Source organism: Acanthochromis polyacanthus, chromosome 10 (genome assembly GCF_021347895.1).
Source record: "Acanthochromis polyacanthus isolate Apoly-LR-REF ecotype Palm Island chromosome 10, KAUST_Apoly_ChrSc, whole genome shotgun sequence".
In the NCBI taxonomy this organism is placed as follows: Eukaryota; Metazoa; Chordata; class Actinopteri; family Pomacentridae; genus Acanthochromis; species Acanthochromis polyacanthus.
In genome coordinates this window covers 14,206,063-14,226,756 of record NC_067122.1, presented here as the reverse complement: position 1 = coordinate 14,226,756, position 20,694 = coordinate 14,206,063, and the positions used below count along the sequence as shown (strand labels likewise).

Below are 20,694 nucleotides of genomic sequence, written 5' to 3'. Positions count from 1 at the left end.
GTTAGTTTAATGACATCTCATCTTGTTCAGCATGTATTTACAAAAACATATTAAGTTGTGGCGAGCAAATAATCACTTTAATTCAGAGGAAAATTTCCCCTGTATCTATTCTATACTACTCTATATTTTTTGAAGTGATTATTATTAGATAATCACACCTTAACATTGTCAGTAACAGACACAGAAGAGAAGCACATCCTCAGTTTAGAGGAAGTGATTGCTGGCATTTTTTTTAAAAAAGCTATCAATCACGAAATAATGAACTACTTCCATTCTAGCTGCAGGTAGCAGCGGCTCAGTTAGTTTGAACAGTTGATACGATGCAGCGTCAAGACCAGGAAGAGACATTTAAGATGAATCACTACTGCAGACATCTCTCATAGCAGGAAAAAACATGTCTAACCCCTTCTACTTGGTTGTTGTTGGTAGAAATCAACAAAAGAGGCCTGAAAAGATTTCCAGTGTGGAACAGTTTAATTGGTCGCAGGGACAACTGTCATAAAAGACTGAACAAAACAAACAACTGAATGGTAAATAGAATCTTTTAATGTACAACAAAGGGCCTCCGTATTCCTCGTCATCACTTGATGTTCTCCAAGCCCTATGGAGAAAAAAGAAAGGAGGTTTAGGTTTACAGTTACTATACAGAACTTCCACACAATCATCACTGTCAGTTCAGTTTATTATCGAATGAAAATCCTCTTGCAGGCATGTTAACTGCAGACAGAAAAGGCTTCTGGGATGTTCAGATCACATGCTGTTGTAAAGCTTGGGGGGAATATGTCAACAGGAAGACATCTAAGATATAACAGAATTGAAAAATATGCAAAAACTAACTGTGACTGACAGACATTGAGATATAAATCATGACAGAAATACAGATAACATAATTTGGCATTAAATCAGAGAAGATATGTCTGTTATGCAGCTGATTCAAAATGAACAAACATAAAGGATTTAGGTGAGATCTGATCTCCCTGATATACACTTTATATAAGATATGAATGATACCCCAAGCCTTTATTAATGCCAGTGGAGAAATTTGCAATGTTACAGCATTTAAAGGGGATAGTGCAATCCTTTAAGAGAGAGAAATAAAACTAAAAATATACATAAGTGCTAGTTCACATCGTCCAGTTATTCTGGGTGTCAAAATAATACATTTTTGTTGAAGAAGAAAACAAAGCTGGCAGCATGTAAACAAAACTCGCAATGAAAAGGTGAAACTTATGAAAATAATTGGTAGAGATGATTACGAGAGATATTTACTCAAAGTGGAAATAATGAAGTCCAGGTTGAACGTCTTTTCTAAATAAATACAGACACTTGTAATGTCAGTGGATAAATTACAGACAGTCCCTGAGAGAGTTACCTGTAGACTATGGAAACCAAATGCTGCAGATGGACAAAAAGCAGATTTGGGGGCAAAACCTTTTATTTCTATCGACATCTGAAGGCTCACCTTGGAGTCAAAGTACTGTCCTGTTCCTGACACTCGCCGGTCTCTCTCCATCAGATACCACTGCCACGGAATCCGAGCGACCCTCTTCTCCTGCAGGGAAAATATGAGGTTTAATGAAGCACTCTAAAGCAGAAAAACAAGGTGTACATTCTCCCGTTAGTCCGGGTCAGAGTCAGCAGCAGCGTCGCCCTCACCTTTCCTCCGTTGGTGAACTTGTGGACCTGAGTGGTGACGATACCGGGAAGGATCAGACACAAGGTCATGACGCCGAGGCCCGGTAGGATTTCATACCACATGCTTACTAATGTCTACTGTCAGGTTACAAGGAGCAACTCTGAGGACAACCAAGTTGTCCTAAAACCACCCAAGACAGTTTATTTTGCTAAGAAGCTAACAAAATGGCGGCCGTCCTGGCGACCTCTGCTGCCAGGAAAAGAAAAAGGCTTTCTGCTGGACCTTTTCAACATAAAAGCGTCAAGCATTCATACGTCATGAAATATCACACGGAAGAGACAATTCTCAAGCCGTCTCAGGTTTACATACACAAATTAATTGGGCTTTATTTTTTCATTCTTTAATACAATTTGTATGTCAAATAAAGCGATGTACTTTGACTTTCCAAGGGACAATTAGTAGATACGTTATAACAGAAAATATGACTTATAATAATACACGAAATTAGTTAAAAAGGTTATTAATCTAATTAAACACTCTTAACACATAATTTGTTTGATGCCCAACTTCATAAACAGAAAAACAGAACAACTAACTTAATGGACTGCAATAAAATTTAAACTCCGAAATGGATATGGATAATGAGCATTTTTACTCAGAAAGTAATACCATCTACATCATTCATTGCTGAAAAAAATTTAAATTCAAATAAGATAGGGAAAATATTTTCTATGTTTATGTTATTTGAATCTTCATTTTTCATGTCTCTCTCTCTCTTTCTCTCTCATTTCACTTAATTGAACTTTAATCAAATTCAATTAAATGAGGGCAAGAATAAACTTTTCTACGCCTTTTTCATATACATGTTAAATACATGGATATGTATGTACATTGTTCAGTATCGTTAAATAGACAAATCTTTATAATTTAAACATTTTCTGCATTGTCATTTTTTTATGTTCTGATTACATTTTTTTAGATTTTTTTTTACTGATGTTACTACATTTTGCACTTTAACACTGCAAATTACTAACCCTAGAATTTATAAAGGGCTATATTATATTGTCTAGTCTTATCTTATGCATTTCTTGTTATGAATTCAACTGACATTTATATTTTAAATACACTTTAAAAGTGAATTTATTTTTTCGTCAAAATATAATTTTAATACCTGAATTGTCGAGCTTCTATTTTGAAGGGCAGTTGAAGAGCGTTACACTTCATTGAAGTCAGTATAACGCCATTCTTCAGTATTTGCACAAGTAACGAACAAAAGTAATTTTAGTCGATATTCACATAGAAAAATAAATACAAGTAAAATAAAATAAAATGTATTCTAATTATAAAATCAAATCGACGAGTTTCGCGGTGTTTTTTTTTTTTACCCACAGCGCCTCCTTCTGGCCGTGACGCTGAAGTGCGGCTGCAACCGCCACAGAGGAAGTTACGGTTAGTTCGTTAGCTGCTAACTCGCTAAAAAAGTAAACAAGTCTGTTGCATGAGATGAGATTCATCCGCGGCACGAAGTAGCTTTTCAACAATGAAGGAAGACAAGGAAAACACCCGACCGAAGGAGAGAAAAGTGGAGATAAAATGTGAAGATGGAGAAAAGACAGAAAGAGCCAAAGAAAAGAAGGAGGCCATGACAAAGGTAAAATTTGCTAGCTGCATTAGCTAATGTTGCTATATCCGCCAGTTGAAGAGTTTCATTAAATTAAACTACTTGGCAATATATGTGTTTTCTCCCGTCTAACATGCGCAGTTCAGTTTGTAAATGATAACGCAAGTAAAAGTTGATGCCACTGAGCCCAAGTTTAAAATAAGATTAGCAAATCGTTGCCTGCTTTTTCAGTTTCATTTTTCTTCTCGTAATAATTTAAAATGTCAACAATCTTTTCCCAGATTGTGATCAGACGATTACCACCAAGTCTAACCAAGGAGGAGCTGGAGGAGCAGCTGCAACCCCTCCCAGAGGTGGACTACCTGGAGTTTTTCTCCAATGACACCAGGTGAATTGACCTGTGCAGACATTTTATCATTAGAATAAACCAATATCACCTCCAGACTTTAACCTAACCCTGGTGCTTTTTACTTTCAGCCTTTACCCTCACCTCTTTGCAAGGGCTTACATCAATTTCAAAAATCAAGAGGACATAGTGCTCTTCAGAGATCGATTTGATGGATATGTCTTCATTGACAACAGAGGTATAAAGAGCATAAAATAAAATTTAAATAAACAGTTATGGACTTTCACGGAAAGGTTGATAGACTTAAAGCTCGTCCACCTGTTGTTTTTAAACAGGTCAGGAGTATCCAGCCATTGTAGAATTTGCACCTTTTCAAAAGACTGCCAAGAAAAGAAGTAAGAAAAAGGATGCAAAATGTGGAACAATTGCTGAAGGTAAAAATATTACTTCTATTGTGTATGATGTGGAGAAATGATGGTGTTTCAGTTTAGTCAAGCTTTATTATCATTCCTACTTTGCAACTAACTACCAGGTTTACTGTGTTCATTAATATATTTTCCATTTTCTTAGTCACTATCAAAAGAAAACAGTTTCTGAACAAGTGGCGTTGTCTGAGTTTTCTTCAGTTCAGTATAGTTTTACAATAGTGTCAAATAAAGACTCAGGGAAGCAGTCATGTCCTTCCTTGTATCTTGTGTATTTCTTTCAGATCCTGATTACAAGAAGTTCCTTGAATTTTACAATGGAGATGAAGAGAAGTTCACATCCACACCAGAGACCCTGTTGGAGGAGATTGAGGCCAAATCAAAGGAACTTGTAGGTACGTTACCAGGCCTTAAATCAAAGGTGCACCTAAAGCATTGTTGTATGTATTTTCAGGCAGATACACTCCAGAAGGCATAATTTTTTAACCTTTTTCTTCCTTAAAGCCAAAAAAACAACTCCTCTGCTAGACTTCCTGAAGAATAAACAGGTAAATGAGCTCTGTGGTGACACATTGTGGCATTCTAAACATGTGCGATGAGTTTTCTGATGTCCTCACACATTCTTTGCCAATGTCGTTCAGAGAATCCGGGAGGAAAAAAAGGAGGAGAGAAGAAGGAGGGAACTGGAGCGCAAGCGTCTGCGTGATGAGGAGCGTCGCAAGTGGAGGGAGGAGGAGAGGAGGAAACGCAAAGAGGCTGAAAAGATGAAAAGACTTGAGAAACCGCTGGAGAAAGACAAGGACCACATAAAAGAAGAACCAAAAATTAAGGTGAGTGCTTTAGTACACTGAAACAGTTTAAACATAGATTCCAGTGTGTCATTATAAATCAATTTCGTCTTTATTTTTAACGGTGTAGCTCCTGAAGAAGCCAGACAGAAGTGATGAAGTTGATTCTGAAAAGCCCAAGGAAAAGCCCAAGAGAGCAGAGAAGCCAAATAAAGAGGAAAGATCCATGGGGAGTGCTGATCATAAGAGGCGTCACAACATTGAAAACAAGGAGGATCGAGGGAGGAAGTCAGTCGCTTCACTCATTTATTTATTGACATATTGCTAACTTTGAACAGAATACTTAAGTAGGACTTGTTCTTTACGCACAGAGGCGAAGACGATGTGCGTAAGGAGTTCAGGGAGCGTGACCACGATCGAGACAGAGAGCGGGAGAAGGAGCGGCGGCAGAAAGAGAAGGAGCGCATCAGGCGTCAGGACGAGGATCGGCGGAGAAGGAGAGAACGGCAGGACGGAGAGAACTCCAACAGGAAGCGAGAGGACGAGGCTGACAAAGAAAAAGCCTCAGAGAAGAAGAAGGGTGAAAACATGGCAGACTCCTCTCACTCTGAGCGGCCGGAGAAGCCTCCCAAAGACAACAAGCGGGAGGAGAGTGGTAAAAGAGAGCGGCTACGAAATAAGGTGAGTACTCTTTGCTTTCAGATCATCAGGTCATATCTTGTAACCTTTTACTATGAAGCGGGTTGTTTCTTTGCATCAGGACCGGCCTGCCATTCAGCTGTACCAGCCGGGGGCCCGGAGCCGCAACCGAGCCACAGGAGGAGGAGCTGAATCCAACTCTGCCGACAGGAAGCCAGAATCAGAGACGAAGAAAGTGGCAGAGAAGGGAGACGACTGAGCAGGTTTCTACTTACGGCATTTAAGGTTTGGTGAGGAGAGAGGAGACAGGCCTGAGAGGCTCAGAGTAGCAGGGTGGCGTCTCAGGGCCACGTGCGGTTCAAGCAGGGCTGCATCCGGCTCTCCAAGTCTCAGAGGCAGAGGTGTGACTGTGGAGCCTCTTAGCACCTGAACCTCTTTAGTTTTATTTGTTAGGAGAGGCATCAGTAACCTTTGGAAAGAGTTTGGCTGCAGGGCACATTAGGTGAAGCCAAAGCTTTCTTGGACCACGTGAACTCAAAGTGACCTTACTTCGGTATTGTTTCTGTAAAGGAAAAGTGTGAGCTTTCAGATTGATCGTCTAAATCACACTCTGGAGGTGTAAAATAACTTACCAGGTGTTTAGCCTTCTAATCACTCAGTATGTCTACATTGCCAAGTTCTTTGTTTTTGTTTCTAAACTGTTTTACATGAGATTTGTGTTGTAGCGTTGCCTTTGTCGAGTGTACATATGGGAATGACAGCCTGCTCTGCCAGTGGAGCTCAACTTTCCATAATTTGTTGCCCTAAAATACCTCTGCAACATATGTAAGGACATAATCTGTATTTGCCTGATCAGGGTTTTTGTGAGTTTTTCATCGATCCACACACTGACTGAGGAGAAACAGCCATTTCTGACTAGACTGCCATGTGACCGCTATGCCTGCATGCAGACTTGAGATGCAAAAGTGAAATAATCAGTGATTATCCTGTGGCCTTCCCCCTCTTTTTCTAATATGAAACTCTCCTTAAGTGTTAATCTGCAATGCACTAAACTGAATGCAGCATGAAATCATATCACTGCTGATTATGCTAACATACTGAAGCCACTTTTGATTGGAAATAAAAAGATCTTTGCTTCAACTGTTTGTCTCTTTTTTTCTCTTGGTGAAACATTGATTCTTAAAATTCAAGAAAATGTGTTACTATCCTTGTAGCCTTTTAAAATGTGGGTGTTTTGAGTAATATGACTTGATTCTCTGTCCAAGAAGATTAATTTAGAAATCACAATGAAAGCTTTAACCCTAATACGGCATACGGGTCTCTGACGACCTGAAGGCATCAAGATGCTCTTTAAAAATGTAGTTGCCTTTAATGTAATTACATGAAAGTTCAAGCAGTTCAGCATAATCAACCTCTTTTTCAAATACAATTGAGTATCCCCCCCTGCAATGCATCATGGGTAATTTATAAAACAGAATGGAACTAAAGGCCTTCCGGGTCTCCAGTGACCCGTACACTACTAGGTGGCGCTATACGTTACAAAATTGATTTTGGTGTGCTTTCTGGCACAATGCACACATCTATTACCATCCTCTCACTCACCTATACCAAAAAAAAACCATCTCACTCCACCCCCCCCAAAAAAAACATGCACATTCACACACGCGCTAGGTTGTGCTGTAGGAAAACATTCAAAAAGCATCTGTTACATACAGAGAATTTACATACATTTCCTGGCTTTCTAGCACAATCAAAGAATCAAACTCCACTCTCTCACTCATCCACACACACATCCAACTCTCAACCAATCTCCCCACCCCCACCCCCTCCCAACAAACACTCAAATACACACCTATCCAGCAAATGACTATTGTCTGACAAACACACACCCCTCCGTACATTCACACACACAAACAACAGATAAATTTGTGATTTTTATCCTTTGAGAGGAGCTGCCTCTCGTGTTCTTCCCACGCACATGCATGTTCACACACACTGACCCGCACCTGCCCCTTCAAAGCTGCGCTTTCAGAAACAATCATTGATGTGCCTCCCATACACAAACACTGACATGCAACACCTTCAAAGTTGCAGTATGATAAACAAGTAATGATGACAACTTTGAGTCCCACCCCTTTCCCATGTCTCTCCCGACCATTTTTTCATTTTGATGCAAGACAGCAAAGTGAAAAGAAGGTTTTTCTACAGCAAAAGCTCTTGAGCTAATATTTACCCCAGTTGAAGAGAAGGGGCAAACAAAACGAAGACAGTTAATGTCAGTATTTGTTGCCATTCAAAAAATTTGAAAGGGTTAAAAAAATGTTTCATCTGAACTTCAACATATACCCTTCTCTAAAAATCCATAATATTAAATTGGACCTCAGAAATCCATAATTTGTAATTATTGCTGTTATTAACGCAAAAAATATACATTATTTTATGCAAATTAGGTAAATGATGTCATACAATTTAAAAAAAGTGTAAAAATTAATTTCAATCAGTTGGAGGGAAGTTGACAAATGAGGTGAAACATAGAATTTGTAGATAATTTTAATGTACATGCCATTTATGAGTCAAACAAAACCGGGTCATATATGACTCGGAAGACAGTTGATGTAAAGTATTTGTTGCCATTCAAAAACTTTGAAAGGGTTAAAAAAAATTATTTTGTCTGAACTTCAACATATGGGCCTCACTAAAAATACATAATATTGTATTGGACCTCCGAAATCATAATTTGTAATTATTGGTTTTTTTCACGCAAAATACGTATATTTTTATGCAAATTAGGTAAATGATGTCATATAATTTTTAAAAAGTGTTAAAATTTGTTTCAATCAGTTCTAGGGACGTTGACATATAAGGTGAAACACTGAATTTGTGGAGAATTTGGATCTACATGGCATATATGAGTCATACAAAACCAGGTCATATATGACCCGGAAGGCCTTTATAGGGTAGTCAAAACGAATACCGCATGAAGGTTAAAGTCTGAAATATGCTAAGAATTCCGACTGTCTTCCCTACATTAGTGACACTTAATAATTGCCTTTAGTTTCTTTGTTGCCTCAACAGTCTAAAATTCTGAAATATTTAGTTTAAACTCAGACAAAAATAACTTCTTGGTCCAGATGTTTTAAAATGTATGAAAAAAAATTGTAAGATAAGGTTGTTGCCTTGTAGCAGCTGTAATGTAAATATTTACCACATTATATGATAAATAATATCAAAATATCACCAAAATTTATGTTTTAAAAGCGGAATTTTACCAAATTCCTACTAAGGATGGAGTTTTACAGTGTGCGGGAATACAACACAATTCAGACGCTACCATGTGCAGTCATCAGGTTGGATTATCGACCAGATAAATGGGGAACTGCCCAAAAGGAAACTTGGAAATTTTTCAGAAATTAACATCACTGAGGATCAGTTGCAATGGCTCCTCCATCCTCTGTCATGCTGCTCCAACCTTGAAGTCAAGATTTACATGATTTACATTCAGCTCATTAGTTGTAAAATGTGTTTGAACAAAATCCTTCCATTTACGTCCTGTGTCTAAAGTAAAGAACATACAAAACACAAAATACTATTCCCTCCTACAAGGTCTGTATGGCTGCAACCAACGGATATCTTAATGACTTTGTTCAGTGAGTAAATAGTGAAAAACAAAATATTAGCATTTTCAAATTGCTTTTTTTTATTTGACTAACAGCAGAAAACCTGAAGATTTTAAGTGTAGTGATCATCAGAAGCTATGAAATTTGTAATTATCTACATTTAAGATGCTGATACCAGTAAATTTGTAGCATTTTTGCGTAAATTAATGTCGTTTACTGCAATTACTAAATTTCTACCAATTTATTTTCTGTCAGTTCACTACTTAAACCTGTATTTTCGGTTCATTCAGGTCGTATCTGTATCCAGCTGCTGTATTATGTACATTTCCTTGGCGAGGGATCAGTTAAGTTTTTTGTTATCTCTTATCTATTAGAGTGCTGACTGGTTTTTGGATGCCTTTGCTCTTGGTCTCCTAAATCACTAATTGTGATCAGTCAGCAAAAGGTGTGACTAAATCTACTTTGGAAATGTTCCTGACTCTTTACAATTAAAAAAAACTAAAAATCTATTCTTTTCACATGGAATGCCATTGTGACGCTAGTCTACTTCTATTTCTATGATGTCAGACCTCTTATGTTGTAACTGTGAAAAACAAGGACTATATACACAAAAAATCTTAGAAAAAAATATATACAAAACAAAAAATTCAACAATCTAGAAGACTGTGCCAATTTCTGTCTTGTGTATAACAAACAACCCTCCACTTGGTGTCGTTGTGAGCTGAACGCAGAACCTGTTTTCTGGTTAAAAACCTTGACGTCACTTCCTTCTCTCTCTTCGACCACCGCCATAGTGGGGAAAGGACTGTGGACAAAATGGTAAATACCAAATCTTTAAACATCCATGTCAGCAGGCTTTATAAACCTGTTCCAATGCGTGACATGATTAAAAGACAGTACAACGGTGCATTAAAAATCTGTATGTGGCGTGATGGAATGAAATATGAGCATATTAAAGCTGCTAAGTGAAGCTAGCCGGTGCCTGCTCTGTGAAGCTACGCATGTTAGGCTAAAGCTTCCTGCGTAGATGTTAGCAGCTGGCTCCTTATCTTTAGTGTTGTGAGCGGGATAAATGTAGTTGTTTGAAGACGTGCACATTCATCGTAGTACACAAACGTTTTCTCTGTGTTAATATAGTGCTAACGATGCTCTTTACCGTTTCCAGTCGTCCCACAAGACTTTCAGGATCAAGCGCTTCCTCGCCAAGAAGCAGAAACAGAACAGGCCGATTCCTCAGTGGATCAGAATGAAAACCGGCAACAAGATCAGGTGAGTTTGTTCTGCACTGTCCATCATATTAGACTATGCTCCAATGTACTTAATACAGTCAGTCTTGAAAACGATTTGTAAGTTGATCTGAAATTCATTCTTGAGTGTAGTTGTATATAATCATGGCTATAATCATAAATTTCAACTGGTTAAACTTTTAATAATCACTTTCTGATGGGTTTTATGCACACAGACGGGGAGCTCTGAAACAGACATTATTGAGCAGCTCCATTGATTTTAGCAGTTTCATTCTCATATGCTAAATAAGTTGGGTTTTTTTTTTTTAGCAGCGTTTAGACTTTGAGTCATGTTTGACTCTAGATAACGTTTGATGTTTACACACAACATATTTAAACATTGACATCACAATATGTACAATAATCACAAATCAGTTCAGAAGAATGGCAGCATGAGTTGTATGAAAATATTTTAGCTGCAGAGAGGATGATGTTGACCAAAAGCAGGTACTCTGTTGACAGTGTCCTGTCATTTTTCAGTATGGAAAGCAAAAAACTAATTTGTTTGACCATCTAAACCACAAGTTATTTGGTGAAAGTGTTATCTTTCTCATATTGCAAAATATATTTCACAAAACCCATCATCCCACCGCCCCCTAACAAATCAAGTCACTTTAGCCTCATTTATTATTTTAATTACATACAGTCTTTAGTCTGCGAAGAACAATAGTGAAATCCAGTCCCACCAATCTGCAACAAATCAGCTTCAGTGGATGTTAGTCTGTTTCTGTTGAGACTGTTTTAGACAAGTTTCTTTTAAATGATGTAGTTTGTGATGCATGTGGATTATATGGCATTCAACCGACTTATTTCTAGTATTGTCCTTGTAGTATAAACACAATGTATTTTATCATGACAACAAACTTTAGCTTCTAAGAGAAGCTTCACTTTAAACATTTACATTCTTACTTTGATTAGTGTAGATTTATTATTGGGCTGATGCATTAAACTGCATTATTTTAGCCAGGACGGCTAATTAACAACACACCGGCACCTGAGTTTTTAATAAAAACTGGAGTGAACAGAACGAAATGGTGTAATTTCAGGAGTAAAAACTTCATGTGCACTCAAGAAGTTTAAAGGTGCAGAGGATGGCTAATTCTAACAAGAGCTGAGTGTCTGTTTTAATGGTTTTAAATTGCAGTCCTTTACTGAGCTGTTATAAGTGCAGAAATGCTGACTAATGCATGGAAGAAACAGGAACTCAGTCATGTAAAGCAGGTCTGCAATTGCAGCTCTCCTTTGCAGTAGAGTGCTGTCATTAACCCTGCTGAGAGCATGTTTCTGCTGTAGAGCTCGTTCTCCTGCTCTCCATGCTGGTGATCAGGAAGCTCTGTAGTTGAACACTGCAGCTGGATACACACTCGTTCAAATGACCAATCTGTACGCTAAATTGCCTTCCTGAAGAATTTCCTTGCTGTCGGTCTGTTTGTGTAATCACTGTGGTCTGGGATGGTTGCTGCAGGAATTTAGTGTTTAGAAAAAGTGATAATGGCTGTAATTGTTTCTTCAAAGGAGGGTTAGAAGAATCCAAAGCATTTTAAATCACCATCAGTGTTTGTGGTGACTTCAGTAATGGGATATTTAATACACAACATTATATACTGTGCATGTGTGTTGTGGCCAGTTGGGAGTCTTGTGAAACTAAATCGGCAGCAACAGAATTTGCATAGTTTCAACTGAACGTTTGAACTTGCTCTTCATTTGAATGTTTCCTTGTCTGCTCAGGATTGTTTGTAATAGTATCAGTTTTTTTTTGTTTACTGCTAATATTAAGTCAGTCCTTGTGTTTACTGATGAATAAACTGAGAAAACTGGAACTACAAAAGTTATGGGAGATGTTTAAAAGTTGGGTAGAGGTTTAAATGAAGCAGTTGTACTACAGTGTCTGCTACAAAACTGCTCGCGTTGATTTGAAGCAATCCAGCTTCTGATGCAGAATGAGTTTTGGCCACTTAAAATATTAAGACAAACTTGATCAAAGTTCACAACTCTATCCCTTTTATTGAGTTGATTTGTGCTACATGTATTTCTACTGAAAATTATAATAACTTCTGTTTATTTTTTGAGAACTTCCATTGTTGTAGCTGGACAGGAAGAAGTGACAAGAGATGTAATATTAGTCATGTGTTTGTTTGCAGTTTGAAGTGTAACATTGGGGACAGTTGTAAATGACACAATTTGGAAAAGCATTCTTCAATTTCACGAAAATTGTCCACTCACAGTGTTTTTGTTCTTCCTAAAGTGTTTCTGTCCACAATGGTAGAAGGAAACATGCTTTTCATAGAAGTTCGAACTTACTAATTAGTTCCTCCAGGAATCTGCGATCACGGAATTTCCTGCAGATTTCAAAGTTCTCCACGGAAATCAAAGCTGTCCACAGAATATAGGGAGAGGTGCAGAACATTACATTTTACATGTAGTAGCATATTCACATGCAACCAGTTAACGGAGAAAACTCCCTCAAAACAACAGCAAGTAACTTAAAACTTGCAACACTTATTAACTAAATGATTGCAGAACATTTAAGTGAATTGACTTACTTATAAAGTCAGATAACTCACGGATATAACTGGCTGGGTCGGTCCTGATAGACGCGCACACAGTCAGACACGGATAGAACGAACACAATGTGCGCTCAATTAGGAAAAGAAACACGGAACATATCAAAGGTTCCCCCCAGTCTTCTTATAAGGTATTGCAAATAATTTTTTAAAGAGAATTCTTCCTTCATTATTGCTTTATTTTAGATTTTGTATTGCCTGTGGAAAATCTACTTTCAAGACAAGGAATCAAGAATTGCTGTCCGTGGAATCAACACTTTTTCTCTGCAGACTCCTGGGGGGTCTAACTAAAACCAACATCGATTAGCTGTCTCCACTTTTTCACTCTTTGCTGCTGCAGACCATGTACTTTACAGATTAGAAATGATTCCTAAAGAGATCTGTTTTCCAAAAAATTAAATGGCAGTAAGCCGAATTTATGTTTTCAACTTATTGCAACATTTATCAAATTTGCTTCAGATGTGTTTGACTGTTTTTTAGAAACACGGTTAATGACTTGACTTGTCCAGTGTTCCAGACTAAACAGTATTTGGATGGCATCAGTTACACCTGTGTTTACAGCTATGAGCCAAAATGTCCATTTATTCGGATAGTTTCATAGCAAACTAGAACATTGCATTTTTCTCTGTACCTTACCAGGACATAGCACTTACTGTAAAAAAAAATAAAGACAACTCCTGACTTCTTTGCGTTTCATTTTCAGGTACAACTCCAAGAGGAGACACTGGAGGAGGACCAAGCTCGGCCTGTAAACATGAGGGTCTGTGGATCCCAGCATCCCTCCATCCCAACATCTGCCAGGACCTCCAGCTGCTGGGCCTGACCGCTGGGAGGGAGCCATGCTATCTGGAGCAGTTTTTGTTTTGTACAGATACTCTGGTTATGCTCATGTTTGACAATAAAAGATCGCCAATCAAACTTAAACTGCAGCTGTACGTTTCTTTCCCCCCCCTCCACTCAAACTTCATCTGAACCGTCCATTTAGAGGCCGAGTGTTTTTCTGAGGGAAAGCAAACATGAGATGAGGAGGGGCCGTGCTGACACAGCTCTGCAGAAAGCAGTACTCGCACTAAAGAGGCTTTCAGTCTGTGACCACACAGCAAGCACTTGTGAATTACTGTTTCATGGAAGATTGTATTTATTTCTAGTTTGGAAAGATTTTGAGCTCTGGCTTTGTTACATGGGCCAAAGACAGCAGAACTATTGAAGAGGCTTAACGTAGCAGCAAGACAAACTCAGCAATGTTTACTTGAAGTACTGGAACTGGGGAGAAGAAAAGCTGCCACGCAAGCAAATTACTAATATTTGAGTTGATCCAAGCAGAAATGAGTCAGCAGCAGAAAAAGACCAGGAAGTGTTTGTTAGGTTCAGTGACATTTTTCAGGATTTATTTGTCAGTAACTTTTGATTGGACCAGATGACTGAAGTGCTGCATTGAAAACAGCATTGATAAGTGGATTGTTTAAAAAAAAAGTAATGTAGTGGCTCCCAATGCTTTTGGTTTGAGGCCCATTCAAATGCTGTTTGTGTGGAGACGGAGTTGTTTTCCCTTTTGGATTGTAGAAGTATTTTTAGAAGCTTGAGGCATCTGACAAGAAGGAGTAACCATTTGTGGAACAAAGTGTCTCTCACCCTTTAGTCTTCACTTTTAATCTTCTTACTAAATGTGTCTGTAATTAGATCCTAAAATATCGTGGAAATGAGCTTGTTTCAGGAAATTACAAGGACTTGGTGCTTGTATCTTGGAAGAACAAGACGAAACAAGCATGTTTCTGAAGAACGAGAAAAACTAGAATTGGGAAAACATTGATTTGTATTGGAAAGAAGATATTCTCACTGCAGTCAGAGCTCTTCCAACTGATTTACAAGAAAAATCACTTGTCCAGTGACTTGTGACCTTTATAGACTGGAGAACCACAATAGTGACGTAAATGCAGAAATAATGCAAATAGTGCAAAGCCTGCTTAATACCTACTCATGTTTTGTTCCCAAGAAATGCAAAGGAGGGCAGCAGCTTTCTTATGGAGCCAAGCCTCCAGCTGCCTCCTCTCTTAGTCCGGTCAAAGTAGTTCACTTCTCTCTTTCCTTCGTCGACCTCCTCACATGGGGTCAGGTTCTCTGCGCCAGCGCAGTTGTTGTTTCCGTTTTTGTTGACGTTTTGCGCACATCGAACACTGCTGTATTCATCGTCCCAGGTCCCCAGCAGCTCCTTCATCTCCAGCGGGGCGTCTCCCCTCAGATACTGCCAGGCTCTCTTCCCGTTGTAGTCCATGACGTCCACGTTGGCTCCGTAGGCTCCGACCAGCAGCTTGATCACCATGTATTGGCTGTGCATGCTGGCGACGTGCAGGGGAGTGAGACCCCCGCTGCCCCGCAGGTTCACGTTCACAGGGATGCCGGCTCCGTCCGCGTACCGCAGCAGTCTGATCAGGGTCTCGTCCTGTCCTCTCTTGGCCAGCCAGTGCAGCACCGAGTACCCGCTGATGAAGTCCCTCCTGGTGAGCAGATGCGGGTCCTCGGAGATGAATTCCAGTATGGTCTCATAGCTGCCCTCCACCGCCGACAGCATCCACGCGTGTTCCATCGGGGAGAGAGCCCAGTCCGTGTCCTGCTCGGAGGACACGCTGTAGGTCTGCGTGGACAGCACGCTGCTGAAGCCGCTGTTAGAAGAGTTACTGAAAAGCAGCTCCTTCAGGTACTTTTTACGCATAGCGGGAGTGAGAGAGCTCCTCTCCGGAGCCTCCCTCTGCAGTCCTCCCGGAGTGCAGCTGTCACTGACTTCTTGCTGCCTCTGCAGCCTCGACCTACGCTGGAAAGCACTGGGCATGACCTGAATGCCATACTTCGACAGCCGCTCCACAACGGTGCCCTCTCTGGACGCTGCGCGGTTGTGGGCGGTGGGACCGCTGACAGCTGGTTCACATCCAGCATCTTCAGATCTGTTCTCGTACATGCTGCTAGGCTTCCTCTGCACAAAGAGTTCAAGGCTACTTCCTTTTATTTAGACAACACCCCGAAGATGTCCTGTCAAATTATGAACTGGGAGCCATTTCCCTCCGCTGTACTGGATTCTGCGTCATGAGGGGAAAGTGTAGTTAAAACATCTACACTAACACGAAAAACAATCCACAGTCACACCACTAAGGGTAATAGATTATGATTGTTATTCCTCAATCGCTTTAATAAACTCATTTATTGCATTTGTTAGTCCACAACCACTAAAGATTAGTCTTGTCAAGCTGCCGCCACACCGATGTTACTCACCTGTTCTCCAAAGCGCAGACTCTTGCTCTAAAGCGCACAGGTTCCACCTCTACCAATCAGCGTTTCAGTTCACGTCCAGCGATACACACAAACACATGACTGCGTGGATAGTTATGAAGAGTTATCCCAAATACTGAGTTGCAGTGACAGACAGATCGTGCTTTCCTTTAAGAGGAACTGAGAAAAAGTTCATTTTAATCTCAGGCAAAACCACTGGCGAGAATCCTTCACACATGTGACCAGTGCTGGACTTTAAAATCAGGAAGTGATAGCAGTATGCTTCCCCGATACTGTCACAGCCCACCAGCTGTAAAGTGGTGCACAACAGATAAGAGAAAGGGAATAAAAACTTTATTCTATTCAACAAAAAAAGCAGTAAAAACAAAAATACACTTTAAAAGTCAGTAACAGGTTCTGGAGGAAGCTCAGTGGTCAGCTCATCAAGCGTTTGCAGAAAGTCATCCAGCTCCGAACAATAACCTGGAAAGAGGAGACAGTAAAGTTAATGATACAGTCTGTTAATGATACTGGTGGATTCCAACTTGTGCTATAGACTCAAAAGCAACAATTACAGTTGACAACTGTCATTTCATAAGAATGGCTGCCTGCAGCTTTAGAAAGTAAAATTTGGCTATTATTCATGTTAGAGGAACATTTTACTTACTGCAACCATTACACCACAGGACACTTCAACCCTAACCCTTAAGGTTTTTTTTTTTTAAAAAAAGCCTGGATTATTCACAGTAAGGACATCGTTTTGATTTCATTTTTATATTAAAGTTCCTCTCCTGTCATTAACTCTCCTTCAAAACACCCATCTGTGTATTAAAGTTGCATATTGACAGGAGGAGTTATGCTATCATTTTCCCCTGGAGCACTGTACAAAGCAGATTTATCTTTGTACAGCGGTGACAGCAGAAATCACAAAAACAAATTACAGGAAAAAAAACAAAACAAAACACTGAAGTCTGATAGACCAGATTCAATCCAAGTCATAAGATGCATATGCTTGTATTTTAGCTCTGGCAAACTTAATCTGCTTAATTACAGTTAAACAATATGCTCATGTTTTGACGATGACACTGAATTTGAGTAGTGCAATTTTGAAAATCCATGACTACCATTTAAAAGCAATGCTGGATTTCTGCTGTTTTGGGGATTTTATTTAAGTGTGATGATTTCCAAGCTATTTAAATGAACTATGCAACACAGGTAATCCCATCTAGACATTTTACCCAATTTCAAATAATTTGTTCTATAAATGTACAATACAGTACAAGGTTTAGCATGTGCCAAAGTAACAATGTAAACTGTATTACAGGATTCTGAGCCATACCAACCACCCCAATGTGTCACTATATTTATTTAAAAAAAAAAAAATCTGATTCTTTAAACGGTGTCCTCAGCCCTCAAAACAAATGGTGCCCTGATTGGAGCTTGATACCTGAAAATCTTGGCATTTTTTCAGGCGACAGTTCTGGGAGTGGTTCAAGCTTTTCCACAGCCTCCTCATACAGATGTGGGGCTTGAGGAAAACAGGCCAATCCAGGCAGAGCGAGGCCACTGAGTGGAATCAAGTCTTCAGGTATGCTGTACTTCTCAAACTCTGGAAAAAGTTGAAATGAAAAAAATGAAAGGTTTTAACTAAAAAGGTAAAAAACCCAGAAAAGTCAGAGCACTGGCGAAGGGGCACATTAATGATCATGTACAGGCTCTTTTAAGCAGCAAAAAAGATGGATCACTGGCCGACTCCTGAGTGACTGCACCGTCAATGGACTCAATAAACTTCAGGACAGTGATGCTGCAGAGGCCTTGCCTTTTCTTTTTGAGCTGCATGACACAGTCAATGATATACCTGTGAAGGGTGTAATTGGGAGGAGTGCCATAGTGCAGATTTGGACCAATTCAATACCATTATTTTTTCATACATGAACCAGTTTGTTATTAAAAACAGGTCAACTGAGAAGCATTATAACTGAAAGCATTTCTTACCTAGTGGGTCATAAGGGAAAAACTGTTCAATCTCTGGATACTCCTCCAGTTTGACCTGGGGAACATGCTTGACACTGGCTTCCTAAAAGGGAACACAATACTACATCAGTATAGTTTGTCATGTTCAGCACTTAGTTCACATTACAGCCTGATCCTGCTTTTACATTGCAGCTCTGTTACGTTATGTTCCAACCTGTGGCTTCAAGAGTTTCTTCTCTTGAACGCTGACACCAGGGGTTGAAGTTATTTTGTTAACGGTCCCAAAAGCTTTACGCCCAGATGGCAGAGGAGTGTGTAAGGTTTTGGCAGTCATGGGAGACTTCAGGAGTTTCTCTGGTGAGAGAAAGAGCAACGGTTAATTTTGCAGATTTCCACACGGACCTATGTGAAGGCCAGACAAAGACAAAGTTGAGCACTAAGTTAGCATTTCCTTACCTGGTGCAGACTGCAGTCGCTGTCGCATCTTCAGCGTAGGTGCATGGAGTCCTGCATTTTCACGGTCTGCAAAGATTATGTTTGCCATTGTATCTGAAAACATATGATATTAGCGAGCAACATTTTACAGTAAACCACCATTGAGGAGAGCATTCTACAGTAAATGTTTTGATACATTACAGGATTGTGTTGGTGTGAATGACTGAATTTCATTTTAGCTTTGACAGTCAGAATGCTGTATGAACCACAGGTTCATGGAACAATTTAATGTTGTCCAATTTAAAGTTGGTAAAAAAAAAAAAAAAAAAAAAGAAATATTTTCCTTTCAGCTTTTCTACATCATGCAGTCATGAACTGAACTTTAAGTTTTGGTCCATTGTAAAGCATAAAGGTAAACAATTTGGGGAATATATCAAATTGTGATTTGAATTGTAATACTTTCTCCTTTCTTATTTTTAAAGTCAAGCTGCAGCTCAATGCTTACTGTATATTTGAAACCCTAAATACCATCAAAAGCCCAGCTGTCACATAAGGACAGTAGTGTGACTATTAAAAACAACTGGGCTTATGTCAGTCAAACTGCTGACAGTTTAAATGAGCCGAATTAAATAAAACTACAGCAATTGTCTCATTGTTTAACGGTTATGCCTTCTATATTCTAAACTGTAGCCTCTACAATTAGCCAATTTCATAATTTTAAATCAATTTGTCATCTCTGGTTAAGATTACTCAATTTTGTAAGGTCATTATGGTATTTAAACGCAGACAAATGTCACAAAAATATAAGGCCTAAGTTCTAAAAGTCACTATGGGTGGTAGTCTGTCTACTCAGCATATCCTACTAAACATTTAAGAGACAGCAAAGCGCATTGCAAGTAGCGGTAAATCTGGCAGAGTTACAGCACTTACTTGTTATAGCTAACAAAAAGGAGTGACACAGATCTGCTAGCTTTTCAGAAATGGTGCAGGAGTATGAGAATATGCGAAGAAAGCTTGCAGACTACAGGAAACACCTGTTTCACCTTCCACTAAATTCCCAACTCAGTGTCCACATAGTAGCAAAAGTTTAATTTGCATGTCCTGGGTTTCAGTAGTAAGAGTTTGCTGAGTTATCATAAGTTATCTTTGCAAAAGATGACTGTGTGATATGCAGTTGAAAGCTAGTTAGTGGAACTGAAGTGAAGCTTATTTTGCCACACAATTTGCAGTCAAACACTGAAGATTGCACCCATCAATTATAAAAACGATATATATTCGTGATTCATGTCTTGATACAGCCGCTTTTAACTATCAGAAAAAAATGTAACTTGATATTTTCTCCAAATCGTTTCGCCCTAGAGTGACTTTTGCAAATATATTCTAACTTAACGGTCATTCAGCATTAAACTGCTGGATAGCTCCAGTGTGTGTCCCTCAGGTATCATTAACATAGACAACAGGTAGCACTGGGGCTATTCGCGTTACCTGCGTGACTTGATTTTATGCTAATATACAAGCGGCAACTTCATTTCAACACCTTTTTAAAGCAGGGTTTCGTGTAAATTGGCTAAGCGTAAAGTATGAAAAACTAACTAACCGTAAACAGTCTAGCAACAGCTGTAACTTACCGTTAACTGGAGCTTGTCTTTAGCGCAGCATTGGTAAACGCAGGAATACTGCCAAATTTAAGTAAGCTAGCGACTTTACACTAGTCAGATCGAATCTTCGACAGTTTATAGCTTATTGGCATAAACTAAACAGGTAACAGTAACTTTAAATTATCGATAATGCAAACCTTACCTCAGTCGGTTGTGCCAAACACTGCCAGTTGCTTCTTGTTCTTCGGATCAGAAAGTTGTTGTGCTACAAACGAGTGGTGTCGCGGTTCCGTTTTAAAATCCGTGCCTTCATCCTATTGGTCGCTGTGGCACATATGATTTTTAATGGGCGTTTCCTCATGGGACCGTGCCGTCATATATGTATTATTATAGTTTAGAAACGTGTATACATCTAACGAAAGCAATTTAAGAGTTTATATAATTCGGAATTTACACCCACATCTACAAATAAAGATGGATTTCTTTTTATAATGTGTTAGTTGC

At 39.2% G+C, this 20,694-nt stretch overlaps 5 protein-coding genes across 6 annotated transcripts; 2 read left to right on the top strand and 3 right to left on the bottom strand.

Annotated features, from left to right (window-relative positions):
- Positions 1-455: 455 nt before the first annotated feature.
- ndufa1 (NADH:ubiquinone oxidoreductase subunit A1) lies at positions 456-1,906 on the bottom strand. The gene is made up of 3 exons (XM_022214347.2): positions 1,657-1,906; positions 1,463-1,552; positions 456-601 (listed from the first exon to the last, which is right to left on the bottom strand). The coding sequence occupies exons 1-3, from the start codon at positions 1,756-1,758 to the stop codon at positions 581-583; spliced, it is 213 nt and encodes a 70-aa protein (XP_022070039.1). The 5' UTR covers positions 1,759-1,906; the 3' UTR covers positions 456-580.
- Positions 1,907-3,041: 1,135 nt separating this feature from the next.
- upf3b (UPF3B regulator of nonsense mediated mRNA decay) lies at positions 3,042-6,595 on the top strand. Its single transcript, XM_022214323.2, has 10 exons — positions 3,042-3,287; positions 3,539-3,645; positions 3,735-3,841; positions 3,939-4,037; positions 4,313-4,423; positions 4,533-4,576; positions 4,670-4,858; positions 4,947-5,104; positions 5,188-5,497; positions 5,577-6,595. Exons 1-10 carry the CDS (start codon positions 3,177-3,179, stop codon positions 5,712-5,714), a joined length of 1,374 nt encoding a protein of 457 aa, XP_022070015.1. The 5' UTR covers positions 3,042-3,176; the 3' UTR covers positions 5,715-6,595.
- Positions 6,596-9,866: 3,271 nt separating this feature from the next.
- rpl39 (ribosomal protein L39) lies at positions 9,867-13,846 on the top strand. Its single transcript, XM_022214312.2, has 3 exons — positions 9,867-9,891; positions 10,238-10,341; positions 13,626-13,846. Exons 1-3 carry the CDS (start codon positions 9,889-9,891, stop codon positions 13,672-13,674), a joined length of 156 nt encoding a protein of 51 aa, XP_022070004.1. The 5' UTR covers positions 9,867-9,888; the 3' UTR covers positions 13,675-13,846.
- Positions 13,847-14,288: 442 nt separating this feature from the next.
- On the bottom strand, positions 14,289-16,400 carry sowahd (sosondowah ankyrin repeat domain family d). Its single transcript, XM_022214291.2, has 2 exons — positions 16,187-16,400; positions 14,289-15,993 (listed from the first exon to the last, which is right to left on the bottom strand). Exon 2 carries the CDS (start codon positions 15,873-15,875, stop codon positions 14,898-14,900), a length of 978 nt encoding a protein of 325 aa, XP_022069983.2. The 5' UTR covers positions 15,876-15,993; positions 16,187-16,400; the 3' UTR covers positions 14,289-14,897.
- Positions 16,401-16,515: 115 nt separating this feature from the next.
- On the bottom strand, positions 16,516-20,514 carry pttg1 (PTTG1 regulator of sister chromatid separation, securin). Of its 2 annotated transcripts, none has more exons than XM_022214302.2 (6): positions 20,393-20,514; positions 18,614-18,706; positions 18,372-18,511; positions 18,179-18,260; positions 17,631-17,792; positions 16,516-16,666 (listed from the first exon to the last, which is right to left on the bottom strand). In XM_022214302.2, the coding sequence occupies exons 2-6, from the start codon at positions 18,699-18,701 to the stop codon at positions 16,581-16,583; spliced, it is 558 nt and encodes a 185-aa protein (XP_022069994.2). In that variant the 5' UTR covers positions 18,702-18,706; positions 20,393-20,514; the 3' UTR covers positions 16,516-16,580. The 2 variants fall into 2 exon arrangements, with proteins under 2 accessions (XP_022069994.2, XP_051810646.1); XM_051954686.1 differs by having other exon boundaries at positions 18,614-18,679; positions 20,393-20,503.
- Between the last annotated feature and the right edge of the window lie 180 nt (positions 20,515-20,694).

Coding starts and splice junctions, on each gene's coding strand:
- ndufa1 (XM_022214347.2), bottom strand. CDS start 1,758: ATGTGGTATGAAATCCTACCGGGCCTCGGCGTCATGACCTTGTGTCTG. Junction 1,553..1,656: donor AGTTCACCAACGGAGGAAAG/GTGAGGGCGACG, acceptor TTTTCCCTGCAG/GAGAAGAGGGTCGCTCGGAT. Junction 602..1,462: donor GACAGTACTTTGACTCCAAG/GTGAGCCTTCAG, acceptor TTTTCTCCATAG/GGCTTGGAGAACATCAAGTG.
- upf3b (XM_022214323.2), top strand. CDS start 3,177: ATGAAGGAAGACAAGGAAAACACCCGACCGAAGGAGAGAAAAGTGGAG. Junction 3,288..3,538: donor AGAAGGAGGCCATGACAAAG/GTAAAATTTGCT, acceptor ATCTTTTCCCAG/ATTGTGATCAGACGATTACC. Junction 3,842..3,938: donor TGTCTTCATTGACAACAGAG/GTATAAAGAGCA, acceptor GTTTTTAAACAG/GTCAGGAGTATCCAGCCATT.
- rpl39 (XM_022214312.2), top strand. Junction 10,342..13,625: donor AAAACCGGCAACAAGATCAG/GTGAGTTTGTTC, acceptor TTTCATTTTCAG/GTACAACTCCAAGAGGAGAC.
- sowahd (XM_022214291.2), bottom strand. CDS start 15,875: ATGTACGAGAACAGATCTGAAGATGCTGGATGTGAACCAGCTGTCAGC.
- pttg1 (XM_022214302.2), bottom strand. CDS start 18,701: ATGGCAAACATAATCTTTGCAGACCGTGAAAATGCAGGACTCCATGCA. Junction 17,793..18,178: donor TTTCCCTTATGACCCACTAG/GTAAGAAATGCT, acceptor AACTTTTTCCAG/AGTTTGAGAAGTACAGCATA. Junction 16,667..17,630: donor AAAAATGCCAAGATTTTCAG/GTATCAAGCTCC, acceptor TCCTCTTTCCAG/GTTATTGTTCGGAGCTGGAT.